General features: G+C 35.8%; 1 protein-coding gene across 1 annotated transcript in view; it reads left to right on the forward strand.

The window, feature by feature from the left end:
• RAB21 (RAB21, member RAS oncogene family) overlaps window positions 1-5,748 on the forward strand; it is a 30,166-nt gene extending 24,418 nt beyond the window's left edge. Inside the window, exons 5-7 of the mRNA XM_027107045.1 lie at window positions 154-208; window positions 715-803; window positions 3,531-5,748. Of these exons, the coding sequence (XP_026962846.1) occupies window positions 154-208; window positions 715-803; window positions 3,531-3,673 (287 nt within the window). The 3' untranslated portion in view covers window positions 3,674-5,748. The remainder of the gene's footprint in view (window positions 1-153; window positions 209-714; window positions 804-3,530) is intronic.
• The last annotated feature ends 6,566 nt before the right edge of the window (window positions 5,749-12,314 follow it).

Raw genomic sequence — 12,314 nt, forward strand, 5'->3', positions numbered from 1 at the left:
AGGACATTTAGAAGGACATTTAGAAGTCTGGTGGGTGGGGATTTGTATTATTTTTCCAGATGATTAAAATGGCAATTGTATATTTAGAATTGGCTTAATTTCATTATAAAAATGAATCAATATTAAAGACTGGCATTTACATTTTCAAATTAGGTAATAAAATAGACTTGGAGAAGGAGAGACATGTTTCCATTCAAGAAGCAGAATCGTAAGTGTTATCCCTTCTCTTCCTTCCTTCAGTCACTCTCTGTAAGAAGTCTTCCTCTTTGCACAATGTACTTTACCATTTAGTTATTACTCAAACCTCTTAATATAGATTGAGCTAGTGGATTCAGTGAAGCGAGTTTACACTGGCAATTTCTGGCTTTTGGTGACATTTAAAGTTATTTCACTTTCACTTCTCTTTCTGGTTTCAGTAAAAAGTATTAAGAGTGATGCAAAAGAAAACCATCATGGCCAAATAGTCAGTGAGTCACAAAAACTGAAGTATTTGGGTTGCAGATTAACTTAGAATAAAAGTCTTGTTTTATTCTTATTTAAAAGTTGATTCAATATATAGAAACGTCAAATGGTATATAATCTTAATTTCACTAAACCTGGGTTAATTAGTAATAAGTCACTAAAATTGCTATTGTAAAAAAAGTTCAAATGGCAGTCATGACAAAAACATGAAACATATTTTTACTTCAATTACTGATGTTACTTTTTTTTAAGGTATGCAGAATCTGTGGGAGCGAAACATTATCATACTTCAGCCAAACAGAACAAAGGAATTGAGGAACTTTTTCTTGACCTTTGTAAAAGTAGGTATATGGCTCTTTTTAAAATATTGGTAATATTTCGGAGTGATTGTTTGTTTTTAATTTATTTATTTTATTTATTTATTTTTGGCTGCATTGGGTCTTCGTTGCTGCGCGCGGGCTTTCTCTAGTTGCGTCGGGTGGGGGCTACTCTTCATTGCAGTGCACGGGCTTCTCATTGCGGTGGCTTCTCTTGTTGTGGAGCACGGGTTCTAGGTGCGCGGGCTTCAGTAGTTGTGGCTTGCGGGCTCTAGAGCACAGGATCAGTAGTTGTGGCGCACAGGCTTAGTTGCTCCGTGGCATGTGGGATCTTCTGGGACCAGGGCTCGAACCCGTGTCCCCTGCATTGGCAGGCAGAGTCTTAACCACTGCGCCACCAGGGAAGCCCCTGGGGTGATGTTTTACAGTTTCCATTTTGACCATATTGATGATTTGTCGCATCGACCAGTATTATTATTTACTTAGTATCTTTAACTCATTTTTTGAAGCTTAAATACCTTCTTTAGCCCTATTTCAAGTAGTAATCAATGGCTATGAAATCTTATGTGTAGTATTTGCTAAATACATATTAAAATATATGCATTACTATTAAAAATAAAAATGGAAGGGGAATGGACAGAATAAAACAGATTTAAGAGATGTAACAACCTTTTGCAGTGGATGGACCTTATTTGAATCCTAATTTGACAAACTAGTGAAAAAGAACATTTGTGAAACAATTGGGACTATATGAACACTCACCGGATATTGATATTAAGAAATTATTGTAAATTTTTTTAGGCGTGGTTATTGTGTAGTGGTTATGCTTAAAAAAAGAATTATTTTTTAAAATGTTTTTATCTTTTAGAAATCATATTAAAATAATTTATGAATAAAATTATGTATCTGGGATTTGATTTAAAATAATGGTAGGGATGATTGCCAAGTATGGATGAAATTGTGTGATGGACATACAGATTTTCATTATGCTCTTCTTTCTACTTTTATATATGTTTGAGCTTTTCCATATTAAAAAAAGAGAAAGGAAAATGTTTATTATATACAATCTGAAAGTCATTTCTCATATCACCAATAGAATGTACACTATACTTAGGAAAACCCTAGTCTATAGAATAATGGATTGAAATGATTTTGTCAAATTATATTCCTTATAGTTATAGACCTCAGAATGATGGTTTTTTGCTCTAAAAAAATGTACATATATACAAACTTTGAAGTAAATTTCAGTTTTATGTAAGCCTGAAGATCATTCATAATTCTTCTAGAGTGTTAATTCTCTAAATGTGGTCCTGCAATCAGCAGCATTAGCATCACTTGAGAGTATGTTAGAAGTGCAAATTCTTGGGCCTTACCCCAAACCTACTGAATCAGAATCTCTGGAGGTGGTGCCCAGAATCTGTGTTTTAATCCCTCATTATGATTCTGATGCATACTAAAATTTGAGAACCACTGCTGTACATATCAGTCACTAGGAGATCTTGTTAAAATGCATAATTTGATAAAATGGGTCTGATGTGGGCCTGAGCTTCTCTTTACTAACAGACACCCAAGCGGTAATGACACTAGTACTCAGACCATACTTTGAGTACTGAGGTTCTAGATCAGTGGCTTGTAAATGTTATATATCATATCTTTATATAAAAGAATTGAATATTCTCTATACATTTATTTTAAAAATTATAGAACATGTATAAGTACTTATGATTTTCCATATTGTAAAATATACATTAAAAAAAAGAAATTTTGAAAGGTTAAGGAAAAATAAATTGAAGTTTTTCTAATTTTACCTCAGTGGATTATCCCGTATACCTCAATTTGGAAACCATTGTTCAAGAGCAATCTCTGGACCCAAGTTTAAGAAACCTTATTCTGTTTTAAGGACTCTCTTTTCTTTCCTCATCTTTTCAGATATGTATTTTGCAACTATTTACTCCTAGTCTGTGTCTTATATTCTCATTTTTCTTAACTGTCTCTCAAAGAGCTGAAGTTCTAAATTTTAATGAGGTCTGATTTATCAGGTTTTCTGTATGAGTCATGTTTTTTGTCTTACATGAGAAACCTTTGGTAACTCAAAGTCATAAAGATTTTCTTCTACAGAGATTTCCTCCTGTGTTTTCTTCTAGAAATTTGTTTTACATTTAAGACTGTAATTAATTTTTTGTTAATTTTCACATATGGTGGGAAGTATAGATTGAACTTTTATTTTTTACACGTAAATGTCCAGTTCCAGTACTATCTCTTGAAAAGATTGTGCTGGACCACACAATCACCAGTATCTCACTGTCATCATTCGAGTAACTTCTACTGTATCTTTAAATCAGATAGTGTGAGTCCTCCAGCTTTGTTCTTCCTCTTTCATCTTAAACACTTTTGTTCTTTCAAATGTTATTTGGTTAAAAGTTTACATGACTTACTGAAGAATAAATCTTGTACCCTAAATATTGCTTGTACTTGGAACAATTTGACCTTCTTTGACGTATTTCTAAGTATAATTGGAAAATCTTAAGGATGACACTTGTATACAGTCATCTGTTTAAATCAAAACCTTTTTTTCTTTGGTGATGTCACTGTGGCTGTTATACAACTGGACAAGTACGCTTGCTATTAATTTTATCTAGTTTCCTTGTTGGTTGAAAGTCAGAAATAGCTATCATGGTGGTAAACTGAAATTATAGAAACAGAAAACGCCAATTGTGGTCCTAAATAATTTCTGCTTTCTCCCTCTCTTAGGGATGATAGAAACGGCACAAGTGGATGAAAGGGCAAAAGGCAATGGCTCCAGTCAACCAGGAGCTGCAAGGCGAGGTGTACAAATTATTGATGATGAACCTCAAGCCCAGAGCGGTGGCGGAGGGTGCTGTTCTTCTGGATAACTGTTCACCCCTAAGGAATAAAATAACAAACTGTGGATCCTTGCCCTCAACACAAAGACTGCCATATTCCAAGTCACATTATTTTACCAATGGAATTAGAGAGTTAACAGTATTTTAAATTACGTTTATAACACTGCAGAGACCTTAAGTGCTAAACTTAGTGGGGTTCGTGACCAGAGAATTGGCATTTTCTACACATGTTAACAAAGCAGTTACCAATGGCCTTTTTACATATTTTTTTTCTTTAACAAGGAGTAATATGCATGTAGAAAAGACCTACTTAAAGGCTTCATTTATATTCTTTTAAATCAAATCTTTATTTAATAACTTATATATGTTGTTGGAATGGTATACATTTTTGCAGTCCTTTGTATTTTGTGGTAGTTTGAATTGTATCACTTCTAAACAGCAAACTGTTTTTCTTTTTTTTAAAATTAGCAGATACCTGAAGTACTATTTTTGCAGGGTTTGCACAGGCCCCTAACTGTCTACTACACTTTGATATAATCTATATTCATCCTGTATGCTGAGCTGATAAAATACATTGTAAATTACATATTAAATATTTTATCTGCTTTTACAAGCACAAGGTGCAAAAATATATACAGTAGTCTCATTGATGACTGTAAAGTGAATTAACATTTGGTGATAATGTCTAAGCTTTTTGACTCTGATCATAGCTCCCCTTCACTTTTGTCTTAACTTGAAAGTGGCGTGTTTAAATTTTCTCATATACTTTACTTGAATTATTGCTGTTGTCACATTTTTTGCCTCTGTAAATCCATCTAATGATTGAGCGACAGCATTTGCCTTTTGGTTTGGGTGGGGGTTTTTTTGTTCTTTTGTGGGGGGTTTTTTTGTTTGTTTTTTGTTTTCTGGGTTTTTTGTTTGGATAAAAGAGATGACTTCTGCTCATTTTGCTTTAGAATGGTTACCTTAGAAGTATTTGAGTGGAGCATGCTGAGTTTCACTGCTGCAAGGCTTTAGTTTTCTCTTAGGCTTTATGTGAGATGGACTCATTGGTAGGAGAAGAGAGGAAGAAGTCCCAGATAGTAGCCACTCACCAAGACTCATTCATACAGCATGTTAGTGGTAGCTTCTCCTCCACAGGCAGCACTTTTAGATCCTTTGTGAGCAAGCTGTTTCTGGTCACTGCTTGCCAGAGATGAACACAGAAAGCTTTGTTTCATTTTATAAGAGCTATCCTTCTGAGTTTCTTTGAAGGGAAACATTTCATGTAATGAAGTTATAGCGAACACTGGAAAGATTTATTATAAAATTATATTCTTGTATACTTTGTAAATTAGTCTCTCATTAAGTTTTTTTTTTTTTTTTTCCTTTCTTTAAGCATAGGACTGATAGAATAGAATCAGGCACTGCTCATAGAAGGAACACAAATTGTGGAAATTAACAAATTGTTCTTGTGCTAATATATATATTTTTCCATTTCTGTCATGCTTGGAAAACTAGTAAATGTTATGTCTAAGATAAAATGGAATGGTCCCTGGATTTACTTCTTATAAGATGCAGTAGTATACAATAAAGTTGTTAGCATGAGCAATTAAAAGAATATAATGAGGTTATAGTTACTAAAGAAGTAACTTTCCCAGATGGGTTAAAGTTGAATAAATTGACACCTTGATGTTATGATATTAGAATTTTAACTTAGTATTAAGTATTCTATAAGGCCTCATTTTACCTTCCTTAATTATTGTCCTTGTCAAACTCAACACACTGCTTCTCCACTGTGTGTGTTTAGGGAGGGCGGAGTGGAAAGAGTCTTCAGGAAGATAAGCTAAAATTGTCTGTGTAGTCTCTTGGTTTCCTGTGAAGTTACTGTTTATGCAGGAGGTGGAGGGAGGCAGGGGAAATCATGAGTACAGATAAAAGAAAAAATTGTTTTTGCCCTCCTGGTTCTTTCAGTGGTAGTAAAGAAAGCCTTGTCATTTCTACTGTTGTAGATGTAGATGGGAAAGAAGCTCTTCTCCATTGGAGTGAAGTATGTTTTTAAAACTAATTAGACATGAAATTGAGCTTTATTCCAAAAAATAAAATCATAAAGCCTGATAATTGGAGAGTTGTACTCTCGATTTTTGACCCTATATTAATGATATAAAAGTCCAGATAGAAACCTCTGCTCCAGAGTTGCCAGATAATTATTGATATGGTACAACCACTCTCGATGTTTTGTTTTATTTATTTATTTTTTCTTTACTATTCTTTGGTTTCTGTGTACCTTTCTTTTTCTTTGCGGTATGCAGGCCTCTCACTGTTGTGGTCTCTCCCATTGCGAAGCACAGGCTCCGGACGTGCAGGCTCAGCGGCCATGGCTCACGGGCCCAGCCGCTCCGCAGCATGTGGGATCTCATGGACCGGGGCACGAACCCGCGTCCCCTGCATCGGCAGGTGGACTCTCGACCACTGCACCACCAGGGAAGCCCTCTATGTACCCTTCTTCACCTCAAGCATTTCATTCTTCTTTTTTAACCTGTAATTTAAACTAATTCAGTAGCAACAATAGATAATATGTATACCTGACATTGCTCTGAAGCCTAGAAGGTCTTTAGATAGGAATAGGGTGAAAGGGTAATGAAAGAGGACCAATCAATTGCAGCATGTATACAAAGGAAAGATAAATGATAAACCAAGGCTGAGGAAGTTTTTCTGATACTTTCTTCACCTTTCTAATACCTATCTTTTGTGTTCCTGTCCTTATAATTGTGCTATTAGGAAGAAGACACAAGTTATCGTGTTGTGTATTAAAAGTAGTAGGTAGATAGAACCAATATATTTTTCAACTGGTAAGTGTATACTCTTCGTATATATAATTAAAAATTGGTTTAAGTAGTCATTAGGAAGGTATCTGAATATTTAAAGTATACAATCACTGTTTCTGTAATGATGCGTATTCTGCTTCTTGTTTTACATTGTGATTATAGAGGAAGATTATTGTTTTTAAATATATTGCAACAATTTTGGGGTAAACAGTAATCTGAAAAGAAACAAGCATCACGTTACCATATGAAATATGAGTGTTTGAATTTCTTTTCTTCTGGGGTTATCTCCTGAAAATAGCCTAAAGCTGTGGCTGTTACAGCTAAATTGAAATCTTATAAAAAATATTAGCCATATATTATTAGTGATTACTTTTTATTTGGCATTAAAATAACAGAAGAATGATATTTCATTTTTAGATTTTCAGTAAGAAAAAGTAAAATTTGAGAAATAGACAAGGAGGGTAGTAAGAAGTAGAATGAAAGGTAGATAGGAAATTCTACAACCTGACAATTTTTAAAATCATTTTAAATACTACATTACTTTTATCAGATGGTTTCTAAATAAGGCAAGTTATGCATTGTGCCAAATATTTAGAACATTAAAAAAATGAATTGTTATACTGTTTATTTCTTTTAATACATAATTTGCAATTTTCTATATTATAAATGCTACCAGGGGTCTAGATCATTGATCTTATATTATTTTCAGATAATATAACTTACATTTATAATTACCACTTATGTCTAGAAGGGTTTGACTTGTGCCTTTGACTTTTGAAATTTATCTTTTGACTTCTGTTTGCCATTATAGTTTTCAGTCTTTTTAGTGTGACAAAGAGGGAATACATAATTTGTGACCATTTAAAATGTTGAGATCTTCTAGAAAAGGGTTTAGATAGTAATGACCAGCAAGAGCCTTACAGTAATTTCTAAAGATATAGAGACTAAGTAGATCCTTAAGTATTCTTTTCTAAATTATAAAATGCATTACCTAGATTTTAATAATTAAAAGCTGGGATTCATTGAACATAACACATTTATTTGATTTTATAGTAGGCATTGATTCTAGTAAGTTGCTGTTCTGTAGTTTTTTATCAACCAAACAGAGGAATATATTTGGTGTTGTGGACTAAAATTCATGCTACACCTACGTCTGACTTGGATGGCTTTTCCCTTTTCAAAAAAACTAATTACAATTCTGAGCAAACTTTCCTAAATGTAAGTATTTTAGTATTAATCATATGTAATGAGAAAAATTTAGAAATACTCTTAAGAGTTTCCAATTTTAAGCAAAAGTACTTTGCTTCTAAACAAATATCACTTTGATAGATCTTTAGCACTGCTTGGGCTATCTGGGATTTATATATCATCTGTTTTCTAAGGAAGCTGAGTGTGCTTTTGAGTGTTAACCTTTCTGCAGTAGATAATGAACATGGCATGTTACATGGCCCACCCAGAAAGAATCTTATCTTAAAGCATCTTGTCCTCTCCAGAATACTGCACATATTTCCAAGTACATTGCATTAAAGCCAAAGGATGAGCCTGCCTACTTAAATGACCTTTATTCCCACTGAATCATTCTCACTTTGATTTTGATACTTCCTGGCAACTGAATCATTTATCATCAGATACTCAAGAAAAAGCTAATATGATTTCCTTAAATTTGAACGTATGTAGAGCAATGAGAGAAAGGTGAGGGACAGCAGGGATAAAGTATGATGTTGTTGAAAAACAGAACAGTGGTATTTGCTAAACTGTATCTTCAGTGGTAGCAAGCTCTTTTAAGGAAACCATCTTATGTAGTACTTCCTAGAAGTATAAAATTTCCTCAGTTTGTGTTTAATTACCTAAGTAAGACTATATTCTAGGAAAAAATAAAAAATACAGATTATTATAGAAGTGCCCCTAGTGTACCCCCTCCCAAATGGTAACTATTGCTCTATAGTGTATACTCTTCAATCACTTTTTCTTTATGCATTTATATACATATATATTTACCTATAGAAATACATAATTTTGTGCATTTAAAATTTTTACATAAATTGTGTCTTACTATGCATATGTTTTGCAACTTGCTTTTTTTCTTACCAATATGTCTAGGAGCTCTTATGTGAATATATACACTTTCATTTCTCCCAAATCTCTTTGGGTGTATTTTGTCTTTTTATATAACTTCTGACTCTCCATAAAACCTTCCCCAGGAACTTCCCTGGCTGTCCATTGGTTAGGAGTCCATGCTCCCAAGGCACGGGGCATGGGTTCGATCCTTGGTGAGGGAACTGGGGTCCCACATGCCACGTGGCCTAAAAGAAAAAAAAAAACTTCCCCAAAGGAATCTGGTCAATTAGGTGGAGTTCACTGGAATCATAGAATTTAAATGCCAGCCAGTGCTTACCTTAGACAGAGCCAGGGTCTCTTAAGCATGTGAGTCAGGAAATTAGAAAGGCATCTGCCTACAATTCATTTGAAGTATTTTACTTTTGGCCCCCTGTTGACTGACTAATATATAAAATTCAGGAATTTAGCAGATTTTTCTTTATTCAGAATAGGTTTTTACTTGAGGGAAGAAGGAAAAAGAGGGAAGGTATAGTTGATAGGAAAAGAGGACAGGGCAAACTAAAACGAGTCTTTATACAACTTTGAGCAGTTACGTAACACAAGACTTCATGCTACCAAAAATTAAGACTTGTTTGATCTGTGCCTTTAATATATAATAAAAAATGAAAGTCCCTCTTCAGATGTCTCCCCACCATCTCACATCCCTCTTTAGAGGGATTGTTAACAATTTGGTATGTGTCTGTATCTCATATATAAATGTTTTAATTTATATTTGGCCTTTATAAAATTTCAATTCCCTGAAAGCAATTTCTACCCTATGTCAAATTCTGTCCTCAATCAACTGACCAACTTTCCAAGAACAAACCTGAATCATACCTTTTTTTTTTTAAATTAGTTTTATTTATTTATTTATTTTTGGCTGTGTTGGGTCTTCGTTGCTGCACGCGGGCTTTCTCTAGTTGCGGCGAGCGGGGGCTACTCTTCATTGAGGTGTGCAGGCTTCTCATTGCAGTGGCTTCTTGTTGCAGTGGCTTCTCGTTGTGGAGCATGGGCTGTAGGTGCATGGGCTTCAGTAGTTGTGGCACACGGGTTCAGTAGTTGTGGCTCTCGGGCTCTAGAGCGCAGGCTCAGTAGTTAATAGCACACGGGCTTAGTTGCTCCATGGCATGTGGGATCTTCCCGGACCAGGGCCCGAACTCGTGTCCCCTGCATTGGCAGGCAGATTCTTAACCACTGTGCCACCAGGGAAGCCCAGAATCATACCTTTTTAAAGAAAGTTAAATCAGTGGTAACATTTCTTGAACTAGAAGTTAACTACCTGACTCTTAAGATGTTTTATGTTTATCGTAAATTAAGCTTAAGGAGTAACTGTAGCATTCTGGGGAAGTCAAATCAAATTTTCAGTTTCTGCCCCCTGTGGAAATGGTGCTGGTAAAAAGGGGTGAGGAAGTCCAAAGTCCTTGATACCCATGTAATTCTGGGTTGGCTCATTCTCTTGGTATATTTTCCTGCTTGGGGAGCATTGCAGTGTCCTCAGCAATTACTTTATGAGTACTTCTCTGCGCTGTCAAGGCTATAGCTTAGCATGTGAGTGCTGTGACACAAAGTTAAATGTATGTGCTCCAGAACAACAAATTTATTCATATTTAACTTTTAGTGAAAATAATTCAGAAAGCAAGTTAAGCACAAGTTTACATGATTTTGTTAATTGTTTCCATATGGTATTTAAAAAAATTTAAAAGATGTTCTGCTCATCATGACTGTTCTATCAATTTCATTCATTAATTGAGTGCCCAGAACATACACAGGGGAACCAGACCTCCTTTACAGTGAGAGCTTGGAGATGGGGAACTGATTACCATTGCCCATAGTCTAGGATGTAGATAGTTTATCTGTGGATATGAGGTCAGCCAAACACACATGTTCACATTCTGTATTTGATCACATAGATATATACCAGTCAAACTTGTCAGGTGCAGTAATTAGAATGACAGTAGTTGAAGTTGATAGTGAATTTGACGTAAAGCTGACCAGACTGATTTTGAGTATTGCAAAATAATACATTTTCAAGCCAAATTAAAATAAAATAACTTGTTTTCTAGCCTCAAGTGGCAATTAAATAATCCTCAAGTCCAAAATGCTTTTCCAGATTTTGTTGTAGCACTGAAGAAACAGATGCCTTTTGCTTGTTTACATGGCTGCTTTTTTTTTAATCTAGAAAAAAAATGCATTTAAAAAAGCATCTATATTGTTTTCTTTGCCTTTGACAGATGTTGCCTTGTTGCCAGAGAGTAACTCAGGACACAGTCCATTTCTGAGTCATAGTAGGCTCATTTGGGGACCATAACATGATATAACATGTACTTCTAAAGGCACTTTCCAATTTGAGAGTATGAGTCGCCTTTTTCCTACCTGAAATTGAAGATATAGGCCAGAAAGATAGCTTAATGAATATCAGGATTTCCTAATAATCGTTCCAAGTGTCTTTTAAGAATATTTTTGGTATTACAGTGTATTTTTTTTTTTTTTTTTTTTTTTTGCGGTACGCGGGCCTCCCACCGTTGTGGCCTCTCCCGCCGCGGAGCACAGGCTCTGGATGCGCAGGCCCAGCGGCCATGGCCCACGGGCCCAGCCGCTCCGCGGCACGCGGGATCGTCCTGGACCGGGGCACGAACCCGTGTCCCCTCGATCGGCAGGCGGACCCCCAACCACTGTGCCACCAGGGAAGCCCTACAGTGTATTTTTAAAGTTAAATTATCCAGGTCCCTTCTTGGTCCTTTTGGGAAGAAAATAGAGGGAAATCATTGTTTTGGTTTTTTTTTTAAACTATTCCATGAACCAGTTATCAAGAAGTAACTTCTATTCGTCTGCATTAATTCATCTGCACTAATTCACAAAAGGTGAATACTTCTAATGATCTAGTGACAACCCTTCAAAATGTAAAAAGCCTGTAAAGGAAAAACTATATAGTAAGAACAAGATGCTTTGAGGACTTTTCGCTGTCTCCTGGGTGAGAAAGTTATTCCTCTTGTCCAAAAACAATACAATGTAAGCTCCCCCCTCCCCATATTGCTGTTTTTAAACCTGAAAATGTTCTTTAGCTGAAGAAGTGGCATTTAGTAGTTCCTCCGTATCAAAGATCTTAAGGCCAACAGTAATGGCACAAGAAATTTATTTATTAAGGATATAATCCTGGATGAGCTTTATTGAAGATTGTCAGGTATGGCATTGTTAATTTAGTGAGAACCTATCTTTGGTATGTTGCCTTGAGGTTGACATTTGACAGTCCTAATTCCTCAACATTTGGTTCACTGTTTTGCCACAACTACAGCTGTGCTGCTGCCTCTTCCAATCAAATATGTAAAAAATTATTAACTGGATGTAGAATTATTTACAAAATAATCGCCATATATAAGCAGTTCTCATCTATGGAATGTTTAACAAGGTTATAATTCTAAAATATGGGGGTGGGGGAGGGGGAATTTCCTTAAATGCAGAACTAAGAGCTAAAGTTCAAGAGTTGTGGTGTTGAGGGCTTCCTTGGTGGCACAGTGGTTGAGAGTCCGCCTGCCGATGCAGGGGACACGGGTTCGTGCCCCGGTCCGGGAAGATCCCACATGCCGCGGAGCGGCTGGGCCCGTGAGCCATGGCCGCTGAGCCTGCGCGTCCGGAGCCTGTGCTCTGCAACGGGAGAGGTCACAACAGTGAGAGGCCCGCGTACCGCAAAAAAATAAAAATAAAAATAAAAAATTTCCAACAAACAAAAGCCCAGGACTAGATGGCTTCACAAGCGAATTCTATCAAAC

Source organism: Aethalodelphis obliquidens, unplaced genomic scaffold (genome assembly GCF_003676395.1).
Source record: "Aethalodelphis obliquidens isolate GAN/ISIS:26980383/991018 unplaced genomic scaffold, ASM367639v1 scaffold8, whole genome shotgun sequence".
NCBI classification, from domain to species: domain Eukaryota; kingdom Metazoa; phylum Chordata; class Mammalia; order Artiodactyla; family Delphinidae; genus Aethalodelphis; species Aethalodelphis obliquidens.